This window comes from Callospermophilus lateralis, chromosome 1, assembly GCF_048772815.1.
Source record: "Callospermophilus lateralis isolate mCalLat2 chromosome 1, mCalLat2.hap1, whole genome shotgun sequence".
Classification (NCBI taxonomy): Eukaryota; Metazoa; Chordata; class Mammalia; order Rodentia; family Sciuridae; genus Callospermophilus; species Callospermophilus lateralis.
The window spans coordinates 19530881-19550116 of NC_135305.1; the positions used below are offsets into that span (position 1 = coordinate 19530881).

Consider the following 19236-nt stretch of genomic DNA (forward strand, 5'->3'; position numbering starts at 1 on the left):
ATTTTATACTACAATTTCTGCTTCTCTTGAGCCCTTGATACCATTCTATTCCCCTCTAAGAGTCTTGTTCCATTTCTTATTCTTCCTGTCCCTGCACTCTAAGCCTCTTGGTTGATAATGGTGTCCTCTAAGCTAATGAACATATTACAGATTTTTTTGTACATTAAGTAAATTTGGGTCAGAATATTTTTCTACATGGATATTAAGTTGTTATAGAACCAATTCTTTTTTTAGTATATAATCTTTTTATTTTTTATTAGAGCTTTTCAATTATACATAGTAGTGAGTTCATCCTGACAAACTCATACATGCATGGAAGTCAATTTCAATTCATGATCCTCCTTTTCCCTCTTGTCCTCTTCTCTCCCCTCTCCCATTCTCTTTCTTCTACTCCACTAGACTTCCTTTTACTTGTCTATAATTTGTATTGATTAGTCCTTTGTGTTATCCCATCCTTCCATCCTGCCTTCTTTTATTTCACTCTAGCTTCTTCCTATGAGAGAAAATATTTGATCTTTGAGTTTCTGAGTTTGGCTAATTTCTTCCATTTCTATCCATTTACTGACAAATTCCATAATTTAATTCCTTTTTATGGCTGAGTAGAATTCCATTTTATATATATACTACAGTTTTTTAATCCATTAATCTGGACATCTGGGTTGATTCCATAATTTAGCTATTATGAATTGTACTGCTATGAACATTGATGTGGTTGTGTCGCTGTAGTATGCTGATTTTAGATCTTTTGGGAAAATACTGTCATGGTATATAATCTTTTTTGATGTGTTGTTGACTAGTTTGTTAGTATTTTTCCAAGGATTTTGCATCAATATTATTATTGGCCTGTAGAGTTCTTGTAGTCTCTTTGACTTTGGGTTATGGTACCAAATCTTGAAAAGACGCTTCTTGCCCCCATTAGATTGCTTTGGTGCTTTTATTGAAAACCATTTAATCAAAATTGTGTTGGTCTATTTCTAAACTTTTTATTCTGTTCCAATGATATATTTACATTTTTTCCAATTATTTGTGCCTATTAAAAAAGTCTACCAAAATATACTTCTATTCATAGCTTACATGGTGAGAAAGAACTCAAATATGTAAACAAAACATTTACTAGGAATTACATTTATGAAAAGCAAATCAAAGAAATACAGCTCACTGATTTATCACAAAGGAAATAACATATTGGTCAAGAAATATTGCATTGCCAGTATGCAGGTATCCCACTCATGTCCCCTTCCTACCACTTGTCTTTCTGTCCCCTTTTAGCTTTTCAATAATGCATTTACTTCCTTATTTTCCTTTATGGTTTTACCACCCAAGTGTTCATATATATTCATGTGTGCAATATAGTTTAGATATAAAACTATAGTTTTTTCTACTTTTGAACTTAATGGTAAGTCAAACCCCATACTATTCTTCTGTGCCTTCTTCCATGATGATATTTATGAAGTCTATCCACATTGTGGCAATTCGCTATATATTGTCCATTTTCTTTGCTATATGTTATTGTCTAAGTATGCCACAATATTATCATTTTTACTTGATTGGGTTGTTTCAGTTAGGGCTAATGAACAGTGGTGCTATGAACAGCTTTATATATATATATATATATATATATATATATATATATATATATATATATATATATTTTCATTCCTTGGAGTACCTGTGCTCATAATTCTTTGGGGTATATACTTGGGAGTAAAAATTCTAGGTAGAAGTATGTATATCTTCAACTTCAGCAAATAATGCTAAGCTGTCATCCAAATTGTTCATCTTAATTTATACATCTGCCATCAGATGATGAAAGTTCTATTTGCTCTACATCATCACTATTGCTTAGTATATGTGAAATTTAACCTTTTAATATGCCTATGTAACAACACTCTGCCTTACTAACAATCAGGTAAATGTAAATTAAAAACACAATGAGACACCACTTCATGATAAGATTGAGTACCACTGTTTCATGTTTATTGGACATTTGGATATCATTTTTTTTATATGCCTATTTAGACTCTCTTGCCCAATTTCCTGAAAGGTTGCCTTTTACTTATTCCTTGTGGAAATACTTTCTATATCCTAGAAATGACCTTTTTGCCCAGGTGTAATTTTGGTTGTCAACGTGACCGGATTGAGAGATCCTAGAGAATGGTAAGGCAAACTTTTGGTGTGCCTGTGAGGGTGCTTCACAGATGATCAGCATGTAAGTCAGCAAACTGAGTGGGAAGACTCACCCAAATGTGGGTGGCACTGTGCAGTAGGCAGGGGGCCTGGACAGAACAGAAGCAGAATGGGGAAGCTTGTTCTGGCCTGCAGCTGACTCTTCTCAAGTGCTGCTTTTATTGCTGCTACCCCCTCAATCATGGACATCACACTCCAGATTTCTTAGGGCATCAGTGACTCTCCAGGGCATTCTGGGCCTTGAGTTTTGGATTAGAGCTGTATCACTGAACTCTCTTGTCTAAGGCTTCCAGTTTCCTGGACTGAGTAGCTACTGGTTTCCACTCTCCTGTCTGCAGGTGGCCATTGTGGCCATGATTCAGCCTCTGATCATGATCCAGTCTAAGAAATTCCCTTATAATCATACATACTGGGAAAGTTTTTGTGGGGCTGGCTTGGGGAGAGTAACAGCAACCTCTACCAAAACTCTACCCAGACAATCCACCCACTCTTCCTTTGGAATGAGAGGCTTAATCTTTAATAGGACACTGATAAAAATAATTTCATTGGGGGAGGGAAACAATGGGAAAAAAAGTACTACCATTGAGTAAGGGGCTGGCATAGGTGTCATTTTCTGTTTCTATGTTTGCCTATTCTTGACATTTCATATAGATGGAATTACATTTGGCCCTTTGTGTCTGGCTTCTCTTAGCATGGTGTTTTCAAGGTTCTCTTGTCTTGTAGCACGTATCAGTACGTCATTTCTTTTTATGGCCTGTTAATATTCCATCATTCGACAAACCACATTTGTTTATTCACTCATGTGTTGATGGAAATTTGGATTTTTCCATGTTTTGGCTATTACAAATAATGCTATTAACATTTGTGTGCAGTTTTTTCTTTGGGCATATGTTTTCACTTCTCTTGGGTAGACCTAGTAATAGAAAATGCTGAGTCTCTGACTTTAACTCTGACTTTCTGAGGCAATGTCAACCTCTTCCAGTTTCTCTACATCCTCACCAACATTTGTTATCTGGCTTTTTGATTCTAGTCACTTAGCTGATTTAAAGTTGTATCTTAATGTTGTATTAATTTGTATTTCTCTGATGACTAAGGATGTTGAACATGTTTTCATGTGTTTATGGGCCATGTGTTTATCTTCTCTGGAGAAATGTTTTATCGGAATCTCGGCACGTTTAAAACAATTTTTTTTAAGTTGTAGATAAACACAATACCTTTATTTTATTTATTTTTATGTGGTGCCAAGGATTGAACCCAGTGTCTCATGAAAGCTAGGCACGCATTCTACCACTGAGCTACAACCCCAGCCTGCTTTGCACATTTTTAAGTTGAATTGTTTGTCTTTTGATTTTTGAGTTGCAAGTGTCTTTAATATATTGTAGATGCAAGTCCTTTGTTAGATACATAATTCAGTTTTTAATTCTATGGGTTATATTTTCATTTGCTTGATAATTTCCTTGGAAGCATAAACACTTTCAGTTTTAATGAAGTCTAATTTATCTGTTTTTTTTTTTTTTGTCCTTGTTCTTGTTTTGATGTTTTACTTAAAAACTCACTACCAAATTCGGAGTCAGGAAGATTTTCCTGTTTCCTTCTATAAGTTTTATAGTTTTGATTCTTACACATTTAGGTTTTGATCCACTTTGAATTAATTTCTTCATATGTGTTAGTTAATAAGGGTTGAACTTCATTTTCTTTCCTTTGCATGTGACTATTTATCAACTTGTCCCAGAACCAGCTGTTGAAAAGACTTCCTTATTGAATAATCTTGTCATTCTTGTCAACAATCATTTGTCCATAGACACATGGATTTATTTCTGGATGTTTAATGTAATTTTATAGGTACAGGGAATAAAACCTGGGGTCTTATACATGCTAGGCAAGCACTCTGCCACTGAGCTCCATCCCAAGTCCCCTTGCCCTTTACATTATTTTTTTTTAGTTTTGAGACAAAGTCTTGCTAAGTTGCCTAGGATGACCTTGAACTTGTAATCCTCTTGCCTCAGCCTCCCAAGTTATTCAGTCGTCTATATGTATACCCTCATGACAGTATCACACTGTTTAAATTACCAGTAGGTTTTTAGTAAGTTCTGAAATCATGGAGGTATGATTCCTTAAATTTTTTTTTCAAGTTTTTATTTTTTCAGAACTATTCAGGGTTTTTAAATTTTCCATATGAGTTTTAGGATTTACATGGCTATTCTACAAGACAGCCAGTTGGTATCTAATGGGAATTTCATTTAATCTGTAGATCAATTTGGTAAGGACTACCACTGCAACCTAGGAAGTCTTCTGACCCATGAATATGGAATATTGATCCATGTATTTATTAGATTTTTAGATCTTTATTTCTTTCAGCAATGATCTTTAGTTTTTAGAATATAAGTTTTGTACTCTTTTCTTTAATTCTAGTTATTTTATTCTTTGATTTTCTTTAAAGTAGAATTGTTTTAAGTTCATTTTAGGGCTGTTCATTATAAGAGTATAGAAAAATAATCGAGTTTTGCATATCAACCTTGTGTTTGCAACCTGGCTGAACTCATTAGTTCAAAATAAGTTTTGTTTAGTGAATTCCCTATATCCAACCATGTCCCATGGCTCATAGCCCGTAGCACCCCTGCTGCTGCTGAACTCAACAAGTCCTGCAAGGCCTGATGTGCTTCCTGCTGGGCTCCCTGCCAGTGGTGCTTATCCACACAGGCCAGGGGTCATGCCCCCCTGTGATCCACAATTCCAGGGCCCCCAGTGCTGTAGCTAGAGCCTCTTCTAGTTGTGCTTGCCTCTGTGGATACTGCCAACAATGGAGCTTGCCTTCAGACACATCACTTGTGCTCCACACCCCTTGGGTCACTACTCTGATTGCCAAAGGTCCCCACTGCCAATAACACCTGCCCCTGCAGGGCCTCTGCATACCTCACCCACATTCTGTGTCCTTCAGCACTGCCCCTGCTACCAGCAGACTTCTGGCTGTGACTGGTGAACAGTGCTTACTCCTCTGGGTCCTAAAGTCATATGCTACTGGCCATCAACACTACAAACTACAAACCTGAACTATTTCATAAATACCTGTACTCTAAACCACTGAGACACCTGCAGATACTGCTAACATTGATTATAGCTAAAGAATCCACATGGAGATTGCACCACTGTACCCACTCAGAACCAAAACCAATGTACCACACCCAACCAACACCCAATGACTGTCTGTAGGAAAAAGCCTTTCCCTATGAAAGCTAATCTGCAAATTTAGTTCAGACAACTGATGTAACAGATGTGTAGAGAACAATCTAGACACACAAGAAGCATGGCAAAGCAAAGAAACATGATACTCCTGAAGGAACATACTAATTCCCCAGAAAAAGACCCTCCAGTAAAGAGTATCTATTAAATGCCTAAAAAGGAATTTAAAATAATGATCCTAAGGAAACTTGGTGAGATGCAAGAGAATACAAACACACAATTCAATGAAATAAGCCAAACAATTCATGATCAGGATGAGAAAATCAACAAAAATAAAATAAAAAGTCAAACAGAAATCTTGGAACTAAAGAAACTCAATAAATTAAATTAAAAAAATACATTTCAAAAATACCTCAACAATAGATTAGATCAAGTAGAAGAAAGAATTTCTGAACATGAAGATGAGTCATTTGAAATAACTTAGACAAAAACAGAATGAAGAAAGCCTATGAGATTTATGGGACACCATCAATGATTGAATTTTTGAATTAACAATATTTCCAAAGGAAAAGAGGAAGAAAAAAGCTTAATAGGTTTAATAAACTATTTGCCTTAATAACAAAATCATAACTGAAAACTTGCCAGATCTTGGGAAAGAAAGGAAGATTAATCACAGAAGACCCAAAGAATACCAAATAGATTTGACCAAAAAAAAAGTCCTCTCTGTCAAAAGTACATAAATTTCTAATTCTAAAATCAGCAAAAGGAAAGAGGCAAGTCACATTTAAGAGAACCTCTATTAGACTAACAGCAGATTTCTCAGCCTCATAGGCCAAGAGGAAATAGGATGGCATATTCAAACTTAAAAAAGAAAAAGCAAAACAAAAATATTTCTCAAAAATAAAGGAAAAAATAATACTTTCTAAAACATGCAAAACCTGAAGGGGTTTGTCATCACTAGACCAGCTTTATAAAACATCTTTCAAGAACTCCTATATCCAGAAGCCAAAAGACTGTATTACCGTCATGAAAACATACAAAAAAAGAATAAAATTCACAGGTGAAGCAGATACACAAGTAAAAAAGAGAACCAAAACTGGGCAAAAAACAACCAAGTCATAAAGAATGTAGGGGGGGAGAGGCGCGCAGGTACTCAGAAAGGAATAAATTATAATAATCAAAACTATCAGAAAACAATGAAAAAATTCCCCAATTAAAAGATATACTCTGTGCATGAATAATATGTCAAAATATACTCTATTGTCATTTATATCTAAACAGAACAACAACAACAACAAAACCAAAAGATATAGATTGGATGAATAGGAAAAACAAGACACAATGATATGCTGCCTAAAAGAAAAAGAAATTCACTTTATTAGTAAAGCTACACTATAGAAGTGACCTTTCTAAAAGGAAAAAAAAAAATACATGCATATGGAAACCAAAAGAGAGCAGGAATAGCTATGCTTACATCGGATAAAACAGACTTTAAGTCAAAAACTTTTTTAAAAAGACAAAGCTTACCATATAATGATTGAGTATTCAATTAAATAAGAGGGAACAATAATTACAAACATATATGCATCCAATGCTAGAGCACACAATTATTATGTAAAGAAAACATTATTAGATCTAAAGGGAAAGATAGACTACAATGTAATAATATTTGGGGACTTCATCCCCTAGTTTTCAACAATGGACAGGTCATCCAAATGAAAAATCAGCAAAGAAACATCAGACTTAAACTATACTATAGAACATGGACCTAACCGGTATTTACAGAACATGTCGTTCAAGAGCTACAGAATTCAATTATTTTCATCAACATATGGAGCATCCTCCAGCATAGACCACATGTTAGGTTACAAAGGATCATTAGAGGATATTTATGAACAGCTACACACCATCAATATGGAAAACCTAGAGGAAACGGAAAATTTTCTGGAAATATAGCAAACTAAAATTATAACTTGAATATATAGAAAACCTGAGTTGACCAATAATGAGCTATGAGAATAAGTCAGTGGAAAAAAAAAAGTCTCCCAAGAAGAAAAGTCAGGACCCTCATGGCTTTACTGTCAAATTCTAGAAAACATTTAAAGAAGAACTAATACCAATTTTCTCAACCTATTTCAAAAAAACCAAAAAGGAGGAAACCTCAACAAACTCCTTCTATAAGGCCAGCACTACCCTGACACTAAAATCAGTCAAAACACCATAACAACAACAAAAAACTAGAGACCAATATACCCCTGATGAGCACAGATGCAGAAAGCCTCAACAAAATATTAGAGAAAATGAATCCAATACATGTTCAAATGAGACTTATTCCGGAGATATAAGAGTGGTTCGATATATGCAAATCAATAAACACAATTCAGCTCATCAGTAAGTCTGAAGGACAAAGACCACGTGATCACCTCAATAGACATAGAAAATCCGTTTGATAAATTTCAATATCCCTTCATGATAAAAACTCTCAACAATAGGCACAGAAGGAACATACTTCCACAGGACAGAGGACACATGACAAACTCACAGGCAACATCATGCTAAATAGGGGAAAGCTGAAAGCCTCGCTGCTAAAATTTGGAACAAAGCAAGTATGCCAGTGTTTGCACTCCCATTAACACTATGCTGGAAGTCTTAATTAGGCAAGAGGAAAAAGAGAAAGAAAGGAAGGCAGGTAGGAAGGAAGGGGCATCTAAAATGGAAAGGAGGAAGTTAAATGATCTCAGTTTGCCGATGACATGATCTTATATATAGAAAACCCTAAGGACCACCAAAAAACTGTTGGAACCGATAAACAAATTTAGTAATGCTGCAGGAAACAAAATCAATATAGAAAAAAAATAGTGTTTTTAAAAATCAAGAAAGCATCCCATTCAAAAGTTTTTTTGCAAAAAAATTAATTATTTAGAAATAAGTTTAAGAAAGTAAAAGATCTCTACAAAATTATAAAACATTGATGTATAGAAATTAGAGAGGATATATTAAATAGAAAGACATCCCATACTCATTGATAAGAATATTGTTAAAATGTCCCTGTTTCCCAAAGTGATCTACAGATTCAATGCAACCACCATCAAAATACCAATGTCATTCTTTAGAGAACTAGAAAAAAAATCACAAAATTCACGTAGAATCACAAAAGAACCCCCAAAGCTGAAGCAATCCTTAGCGAAAAGAAGAAAGCTGGAGACATCACAATACTTCAAAACATGCTACAAAGTGACAATAATCAAAATCGTATAACACAATAAAATCAGAGACCAATGGAAGAGATTAGAAAATCCAGAAATTAACCTACCTATTTATAGTCAACTGAATGTTGTTAAAGGTACTGAGAACATACACTGGAGAAAGAAAAATTTCTTCAATAAAAGGTGCTTGGGAAACTCAACATATATATGGCGAAGAATGAGACTAGATCCTTGTCTCTTACCACATTCAGAAATCAGCTCAAAAGAAATATGAAAATACTGGAAGACAACAGGGGACATACTTGAGACAGTATCCTTTGATCAGAAATTCACAAAATGCATTTTTATATGTCTGCATTAGGACACACATAAAATGATGTTCCTGTGGTTTAATTGCCAAAGACTGAAAACATCTAAAATTCATTAATAAGGTACCAGTTAAAGAAATTATGATTAGATGAATTTAATGAAATCTAACATACCAATTATAAAAGAGAGATTAGTATATATTAACTGATAGGAAAAGACTGTCAAGAAGGGTGACTGTGTAGGACATTAATTTGTAGCTGGGCTGGAAAAGATCCATTTTTATCCCTGGGGAAGGCTGGATGTCTAGCTTTAACTTTTGGCCAAGATAAGGACAGTAAGATTCATGACAAGCTGTTTCAAGTTGCAACTCCTCTGGTAATCCTACACAGCAAGTTTGCTTACTGATGGTTTTCATTTGGCAGAACTAGTTAGACAGCTTGGCCTGATGACATGATTACAGAGGCACAAAAAAACCCAGCTGGGAACTTTTGCTTTGAGATCTTATCACAAAGATGCTGCTATTTCAGTCTACAAGTCAGTGTGTGTGTGTGTGTGTGTGTGTGTGTGTGTGGGGGGGGGGGGGGGTGTAATGACCCTGTGGAGCATGCGTCAGGCTATCCTTTGGACCCCAACATTTGCCAGAAGCTTCTTTATCTTGCTGAACCATATCCTCTACCTTTAAATAAAAGGTATATTTGAGTGGAACTCTTATGTAGAGTCCTCTGTTGTCCTTTCAAATATCCAAATTTGTGAAATTTTCACAGAAGTGAAATGAAAATAGCAAGGTCCAAAGTAATAGGCAGGACTGTGGGGAATGTACTTTCTGAAATGGTAGCAAGTCAAGTGGAGAAAGCTGTGAAGGACACCCAGGAGCAGATTCTAATTCTTCCTAGATGAGGATGCAGTGGCTGTTGCAGCTGGCTTGAGAACCAGTGGATCTTGCAAATATTTCAGGACACACACTGTGAGGAAAGAGCAGCGTCACACAAATCCGGAAGGTCAGGGGTTGTGTTTTCTCTCCTATGTGGAAGTTAGAGAGGAAAAACTCAAGGTGGGCGGGGGGGGGGGGGGGGGATCTCATGAAAAGCAAAGGGAGATCAGAGAATGGAGGAAAGAAAGGGACCAGGGTGTGGGAGGAGGGGTAGGAGTAGGGAAGTGCTGGGGATGACACTGGCCAAATTACCTTGTTATATTGTGTGCATGTACTGATAGGTACAATGAATCCCACCATTATGTATGACTGTAATGTACCCACAAAAATATTTGGAATAAATTTTAAAATGTTGTCTATTAAAAAACGAAGTGGCACAGCTCCACGTGAAGCTTTCACCCAGCTTGACTCTGTCTTACACAGACAGTATCACCAGTATCTGTGACCTCAAACCTGCCTCTGAGGATCTTGGGAAACTGATGGTGTGAGAGGCTGTACCAGCACCTGCCTGTAGTACTACACCTTCACTCAGGGTGAAGACTGGGCTCCTAGAGCCCAAAGTCTAAGATACCCAAAATATAGCACCATAGAATCTATCACTCTTAAAATAATATTTTGGTAAGGAAATGTATTTGGGATTAATGGAAGAGGCCAGAAATTAGACTGCTCTAATTTGAAGGAGTGGCAATCTCTTACATACCAGGAGAGTAGACACTTTCTCTGTCCTGAACCACAGATAGTGACTCTCCTAACTGTGGGCAAAATGAAGGCTGAAAATGAGGGCCAGGAAATGTAAGGGACAGACAGGTGCGCTGAGGATGCCAAAGTAGAGCTCGTAGTTAGATGGGGAGAAAACAACTGAGTGGAATGGGCACAGGGGCTAGGGATGCTTGGAACATGGCGTGATGGGGCCTTGCTTCTCTTTTCCTGTTGGGTCTCTTCTGCTTTTGTTTTCTCGTCACAGCTACAGAAGAGAAATTAGACAGAAGTCACACTAGAAGCAGGAGGGATTTTCTTTTCCTGATCCTTTTTCATTTCTACTGCCACAGATATGTAATGTGGAGGCTGTGAAATAAAAGTAATAAAAAGAAGGGCTTGTGGGAAGGTCCAAAGTGGCACAGCAACATTTTCTCTGCTGGGTTTTTAAAAATTTATCTCCCTGGTTCGGGAGCAAAAAGGAAGAAGGGGCTATTGGAGGAGGGGTGGGAATAATGGGGCTGAAAGGAGAAAAAGAGAGCAATGTTCACACTCCAGAAGAGAAATATATACCCACCTACAGCTAGCTACAAGTTCATTGTAAATAAGTGATGCATGTAAGTATTAATAAGCACAAATTCTTTAATATATTTTTAACTTTTGGAATTCTTAGAAATTAACTTTGTCCTCTCTGAACAAAAATCATTGTTCTTTTTCCTTCTTTGTCCCTTTTTCCATCTATCCATCTATTTACCCATCCATCCATCCATCCATCCATCCATCCACCTACTTACCTACCTACCCACCTACCTACCAACCAGAAAATAAAAGGGGAAAACTAGTTTTTAAGGACTCCTAAAAAATTTAAGTAGGCACCAAAAGCAGTTTTAAATTTTATACACCAATGAATGTCCTTATGAGCATGCAATAAACAACGAAAGGAGAAACACAGTGGCAGTGGGAAGGCGCAGAACAATGGGAATGTTCCAATCACACCTCTGTGGATTGGGGACAAAGGATCTGTCCCTTTCCAAGATGTTTTTCACATCTCTCTGTGGTTATGGGACATAAGGTTCTGGCTCTTTCTAAGAGTGAAAAATCAATTTGGGAACACATACTACAGGAACACAAATTCACCCTGAAGTATGTACTCTTCAGTTCCATAAACATCCACTAAAGGAGAGAAGAAAGTAGGAAAGGAAAAGAGACAAAGGGGAACAACAAAATAGAAAATGAAAGAGGAACAGAAATGGGGAAAGGAAAAAAGACAGGAAGAGGCAAAAGAAGATAAACTAAGAAAGGACATCCAGAGGGGGAAAGAGAAAGGGAACAAAGAGGAGCAGGACTGTAGCTCACAGCCATTCTGGTGGACTCCTGGGTGCTGGCTGTGATGAGACAGTCATACTGTTTGGAATTGTTTAGAATGACTAAAACTGTGGCCCATATTTTAAGCCCCTCTATTTAAGCACATGTGGTGTGAAACACTTGAAATGTGACTAAACCGAACTGAGATGTCTGTAAGTATAAATGCACACCAGATTTGGAAGTCTTTGTATAAAAAGAAGGAAAGTGAAATATTTGGATATATTTAGGCTAAGTATAATGTATTTTAAAAATTAATTTTACTTTTTTACCCTTATAAACATAGCAACTAGAAAGTTTAAAATTACATCTAGGGCTCATATTACATTTCTGTTGAAATGCACTGTTCCAACACTGTCACATTTTAATGATTTTAATCAAGGCTGATGAAGTAGGCTTGCTAATGTCTGAATCCCCCAAGCTGCTAAAAACATACCAATATGCTGGACTTTTTCATCAATGACCTCACAGTGGTAAGGCCACCGTGTTGGGCTCAGGGGCCCAGAAGAAGAGACACCATATAAATCCCGTGGTTCTCGAAGGCGTGGCACCCATCTCCCCAGCTGATATTCCAAGAGTATTTGTGTGGTCCGAGGGAAGAATGGGTCACCAAAAGAATTGGCTGAGAAAAAGATTCAAACACAACCAGGAGTGACAAGAAGGAAAACACCAATTCTTACGATGTTTTACATAGTTCCTTTTTTCTTTCCAACACTATTCAATGTATGAATATTTGTGGATATCATTAGTACTAACAATTATGACATTTTTAAATAAAAGCACTGATGAAATTTTGTGACAACTGATCTTCACAGAGGCCAAAAAATTATTGTCAATTTGTATGCTATCAATTTATTCTCGCCACTACTCTCCATACATCTGGTTCTTGCAGCTCTCCTAGCACTTCATCAACCACTTCATCACACTCTTTGTCCATGGGTTAAAGACACTCTGGGACTACAATTCCTCACCGCTTCCTGCAATTATGTTCTCAAAGGTTGCTAGTGATCTCTCAGTCACAATCCCCCCTGCCCCCCCGCACCCAGTTTTCATTCTAGGGTCCCCATGTGGCAAGCCCCCTGAACAGTGGGGCCACTCCTAGCAGGCAGTGCAGTGGCCCTGTCTCTAACTGTGTGGCATCGATTTGCTGAGAAGCTCCCCTTAAGCCATTTCCTTCCTTAATGATACCACAGAAACTGACAACTAGTCTCTAACTAGGAACTTGCCAGTGAAATGACCCAAATAAGGCTCCCTCTCCACTCTAACCAATCAAGTGTTTTCTTTGCCTTGCTTCTGCATTCACCCTGTGAAAGCCTTCCCCTCACACCCCTTAGGTGGAGCCCCAAACCACTTCTAGTGTTCAGCTGCCTGATTTTTTTGTGAATTGCTGTTTGTTCAAATGAACTCTTTTTAAAAATTTAATGTGGCAAATTTTATCTTTTAACAATAGGTTTCACCCAAATTTGGAACAAAACGGTAAATCTTAAGTCCTTTATAAATGAATCATGGCTTTCATTTAATTTCTTTTACTATTTTCTAATATAAACCAGGTTTACCTAAAATGATCCCAAAAAGCTCAATCTCCAAAAGATGCTTATAAAAGTATACATAACAGTTCTCATTTCTGTCTCCTACGCACCAGAATAAAAATTCTCTATTTTACCCAATCTGATTTTCTTAGTTTCTTCACTTTTTATCTTCTCAATGTCTTATAATAAAAGGGAGGAAAAATATATGGATAAGTTCAAACCTGTTAATAGTGTACACTGACGAATATCTTCACTTACAAATTTCATAAATGTTTCTTCATCCTAAAACAAGAGAATTTTTAAATTAAAAAAAAAAAAAAACAATTTCTAAATCCAGAATTTTTTTTACATCTAACTTAGTCCCTGGGATTGAGTACATGCTTTTAATGTTTAATAATAAGAAAATTAAAGATTTATTATGGGTTACTGGTCTCAAAGAATCTCAAATACCCTGGAAATATAAAGTTTGCATCTTTATTCCTCCTTTTCCCCTGGGAATGGCAACAATAACCACAGGGTAAGAATAAAGGCTGAAGTTCAAAGGTACTTGGTAAACTTGGGAACACAATTTAAATTAAGATTAACAACAACAGAAAGAAACAGAAAACCATAGACTAAGAGGTTATACTTTATTTGGGGGAGCTTACTTTTACATAATTTTTTACTATAATAAAATTTAAAAGGAATATCTCAGAAATGTGAAGAAGGATCAGACAAAATATTTTTAAACACTACATTTCTCTCCCATTTCCTTCTTCCATATTCTTTCTTTTGTGATATCATAGACACATTAAACCTATCGGGGTTCTAGCACCATATTCTATGATGTAACACTACAGAATTAGTACACAAAAGAAAATAAGTGGAAAAGAATTACAAAAATACAACCCAATTATTTAATAGATAACAAAACCCAGGATAATAATCACAATTATTTTATCAAGAAGACATATAGTTTTGCTTTCTAAATAGGGCATACTGCACAGAGTAATAACTTAGAATTTCTATTGAATTATGTCCCATCTTCCATGACAATGATTTAAACATACAATTGATTTTGTAATATTTTAATTGGGAATATATATTTTGTAACATTTTATCTCAAATTAAGTAAAATAAAATTTGAGAAAAACATACAAATTCATCTTCATCACTGACTGTTCTGTCTGAATAGTCCTCCTTTTCTGAATCTTCTGACATCTTTTCCAGTGTTAGGCTTGAAACTTATTACGTGGATAGGCTGTAAAACAATTTCTAAGAAACTTATTTGACAGATTTTTTTTTTTAAGCTGAAGGGTTTTTTTTAACATTAAATGAGTACTAAAAATACATTCAATTGTATTTAATTAACAGTGACAAGATGCTAATGAAGCCTTTAACTTCAAAGATTTGAAGAAACTTTCTATTACTATGAGAAACACAAAAATCACAATAAAAGATAAATCAGGTTAATAATTTAATTAAAAAATCCAGAGTACACAGGAAAATTCATTATTCATTAACATTCTATATTTACAATTAAATGTTACATAGTGAAAATAGGTTCAGAATGATCGTGGAGGCATTAAAATAAATAAAAATTACAGTTGCTTCTTCAGGCAGTGATATGTAGCAATACAGTTTTAAAAGGTTTTTTTTTCCTCCTTAATTTCCAGTTCATGTGAAAATTCAAGTTCAAATGACAATATTTTTCTTTTTATAATTTAAAACTATTCTGTAGATACCGTCACTGTTCTAATATTCAATTATATTATTACTGAAATCTCAATAGCTACCAGAAGGTTGTATTGATGACGACCATTATGTGCCTGTCCAAGTATTCTCCCACGTAGTTATCATTAAGACAATGAAATAATCGAAATTCCTTGCCAAGATTCTATAGATTGGGAGAGGAATTTACCAATTTCAAATCTATTGGCTTTTGCTCCTCTCTACAAACAGCGTGCTCCGGAACGTGAGCTGCCCAGAATAAGGTCCAAGGTCCATCGCAAAGAACTACAAATGCAATAGAGAAAATTGCGCATAGGCGACTCCTCTAGTATCGAGACTGCCAATTTACAAAACCGGACCGGCCACCTCTCGAGTCCGTTTCCTTACACGTGCATAGGAGGCTCACCACGTGCTGACCCGCAGTGGAGTAAAACCTCGCGTCAGCAAAGCCCCAGCAGAGGTATAAGGGGCGCTCCCACGTATGCGGCGGAAGCCTGCGGGCACAAGTCCGCCACAATACAGGGTGGCAGTCTACAGGGCAGCAGTCTCCCCAGCTCACTCCTGCAGGACGCTGCACAGTGCGGGGAGCTCATTTTCCGCCCGTGCTTCCGCAGGGGCGTCCGCCTCCAACCTTCCTTCCTTCTCTGCACTTCATCCCGCCTCAGGCGGCCCCTCACTCCCAGATCTTTCCTCCCACTCGTGCTGGGAGACTATTTCGAGAACTCCTTAAAGCACCCGGGTCTATAGGTAGCAGGAGTTCCACTGCCTCAACCACTCCCAGGCCACTCGTTACCTAGGCAACGGCCCGCTCTCGCGAGACCACGTGCATCCTGCAGAATCACTTAGCAACCAGCGCAGCAGCGGTGAGCTGCGCCCGGGCTTTAGCCGAGAGATGGAGCCGCGGGTTTTGATGGAGCCTCAGGATAAAGTAGCAGGGCGGCCAGAGAAGTTGGGGGTAGGTTAGGACGTTGGGATCTGTGGGAGCATTTAGGAAGGTTTTAGTCCCTCCTGTTCTGCATGCTGACAACCCGTTGGTTGTTAAAATACTTGTTAAGATTTGTATTTTGGAGCTCATCTGACCTTAACAGCAAGACCGTGGACAGGTTGATTTTTCTGGACTAAACTTTCTCATCCTTTTAATGGATGCAATAATTGCAACTACTACTTGGAGTTGTTAGAAGAGTAAATCAAATGTTGGTCTTTGTATGCACGGTGAGTTCCATTCTGCACAATTTTATTCTGAAAAACGAAAATTTTCTCCATAAGTGTTGATTTGGAGGAGTCATGAACATATTAGGTTGAATTCTCAAAATTCTTATTAGCTTTGATATTCTTTAAATATGATAATCATTAGCTAACAAATTTACTGTCTTCTGGGGCATGGCAAATCACTCTATGTGTATTATCTCAACTAATTACATATGACCTTTCCATAAGAGATTTAATATTATTTATGTACATACCATTTTGATTTTTCCCTTATCTTTAGCTCCAGTGGATAATTTAAATGTATTTGGAACAGTTTTCCAAGTATAGCTTTAAAAAAAAAAGAATTACAGATATTTGGAGTCTTAATGGAGATAATGGATTATAGCAGTTTGAAAGTAGAATAAAGGCAAAGCACTATGGTTTAAGCATGGAAATAGGCTAACATTATAGATTTTGTAAGTTTTTGAAAGTAAGGTTTTTTTAGATAAACAACTTAGAAATTTGAATGTTCCACATTAGGCCCAGGCTTGAGAAAATAGATAAGCTCTTTTGAAAATAAGTCTTTCTCATACCTAATTTTATGCCATGCAAACATCACTGAAGGTGACATGCACAGAGAATCTTTGCTATGGTTTGGATATAGTTTGAATGTGTCCTGCAAAGCTCCATATATTGTAATTTAATCTCTGTTGTGAAGTTTTAAGAGGGTAAAAACAATCTATGATGTTTAGAGGAGGGGTCTTTGGAAGGTGATTAGGATTAGATAGTTATCTGGGTGGAATCCCCATGATTGAACACTAGTGGCTTTGTAAGGAGAGGGGTGAGAACCAGTACAGAAGTGTGTGTGTGTGTGTGTGTGTGTGTGTTGTGTGCGTGCACACACACACACACACACACACACACACACACATATATATGTGATGCCCCATATCCCCTCAGGATGTTGTCAGCAAGAAGACCATCACCAGATGTGGTCCTTTGACCTTGTGCCTACAGAACCAGGACCCCAAATAAACCTATTTGCTTTCAATGTACCCAGTCTGGTATTGTGCTAGTGGCAACAAATAATAGATTAAAACAACCTTTAAGTGTTTCTTCTGTTGGATTTTACTATGGTTACAAGGTATAGGATGTTGGATGCACAAGATAAAGCTCCTAGGAAAGATCTAACCAGGTTATACAAGAAATAAATAGCAAAGCTAGGATTCAAGTCTCATTATTTTGAGTTCAAATATTTATTGGTCCAAATATGTCAAGGAATCCCTATAAAGGAAAATTATCTTAGTGCATAATAAAAATGCTTAGGAATTCAACAAAACTTTGAAAATCATACACTTTCATATTTCATGAATTCCACAAATCTTTATTGAATGCTCCCTGCATGTCAGGGACTGTGCCCAATGTAAGGCCACTGCAGGGAACAAAGCATTCTCCACAGGGATGCATTCTAATGGGAGAGAAGTGTTGTGAATTATACAGGGTAGTACAGTTCAGCCAAAGCTTAGCTGGAATTGGTATCACTTTAAAGAAATGATTTTTTTTCCTTATAAGTTGAGGTGGACTAGAGTCAGTTTCCACCAAGGACTTTCTATCAGTCTGTTTTCCTTCTAGTTCCCTATGATCTGAGAAAGTTACTGGTCAGACCCCTTGTATAGCTGCATCTGCCTTTTTGGAAGGCAGATTTACTTCTGCAGCAGCTTTCCCTCGTCTGCTTTTTTGGTGAGATGTAGTACTACAAGACTGCAGTCTAAAAGGCAATGTTTTTTTAAAAAAGTAGAATAAGAAAAAAAGGAGCAAACAACTAAAACCATACCCCAAAGGCCTAATCACTGGTGTGGGAATCAGGAGAAAGTTCATTTTAGCAATATGGTCAAATATAAGTTATGTGGGAATATATTTTGTGTAATTTGTATCAATTTGAGTTTATTGAACAGAGACTTAAACTAGAATATGAAGTCCTAAGGGCAATCAGTTCTTTATGACATCATAGAAGTTAGTGGTTATGGGGCCCTTGAGGTCTTACCACAATTTGGTTGATGAAGTCATACTAGGGTTTGGGAACCCAGGAGTAGTACAGCACCATTCTGGATCTTCCTCAGACCATCTGGGTGTTGGATGACAGTATCAGGCCAAACCTCTCAAACTCCCTCCAAGTTCAAATCTAACCAGCAACTAACCAAGACTCAGCTCGAGAGTAATTCCCATAAAGACACTTTTCCTAATCTCTCTATCATTAATAGAATTCATTTTATTTGGAGACTATAAAGAAGCAGTAATTCCCCTTAGCACTTGGAATGTCCCCTATGTGCTCAACAAATATCAGGCTAAATTAACTCAAAAGAGAACAAATGGTTCTCAGGCTCAGTGTGAAATCTCATGGCAAAAAAACCATGGTCTTCCCTCCTCAGTTACTGTCCCTGAACTGTGCAGTGGTGATATTTTTTCTACTGAGGATATGTTGGTCAAATTTAATAATGTTTCAGCCTCTTTCAACTCCTAAAACAATTTTATTCTGGTATTTGGTATTTAGATTCAGTATTTAGTTCGTTTTGAACTTCCAATTTCAAATTTAATTCAAAGTTCCCCTTCTCCCAACCTCTCAGAGCAGCCTAGGTATGTCCCTGCTCTGGTGGCATGGGAAATGGGAGGGAGGTTGGTGCTTTGCTGTTTCCATCCATCTTGTCTTCCTTCTAGTTTCTAGCTCCTCATTGTGTTAGGATGAGGATAGGCTGGGGAGCCCAAGGGCCAAGGTATCCTTAACTGGCCAAATTACTGGCTGCAGTGTTGGACTCACATCCTGTCCTATCTGTAAGCTTCACCAGGAAAGCAGTGGCTCTGACCTGACCCCTGACCTGATACTCTCTTCAAGGCTCACCCCTAGGCAATGATCTCTGACAGTCTGGTGGGGAGATAAAGG

General features: G+C 37.1%; 1 protein-coding gene across 1 annotated transcript in view; it reads right to left on the reverse strand.

The window, feature by feature from the left end:
* Agbl3 (AGBL carboxypeptidase 3) overlaps positions 1 to 14600 on the reverse strand; it is a 64597-nt gene extending 49997 nt beyond the window's left edge. Inside the window, exons 1-3 of the mRNA XM_077109921.1 lie at positions 14538 to 14600; positions 13622 to 13682; positions 12308 to 12493 (exon numbers count right to left, since the gene is read on the reverse strand). Coding sequence (XP_076966036.1) covers positions 12308 to 12493; positions 13622 to 13682; positions 14538 to 14600 — 310 coding nt within the window. The remainder of the gene's footprint in view (positions 1 to 12307; positions 12494 to 13621; positions 13683 to 14537) is intronic.
* Positions 14601 to 19236: the final 4636 nt, after the last annotated feature.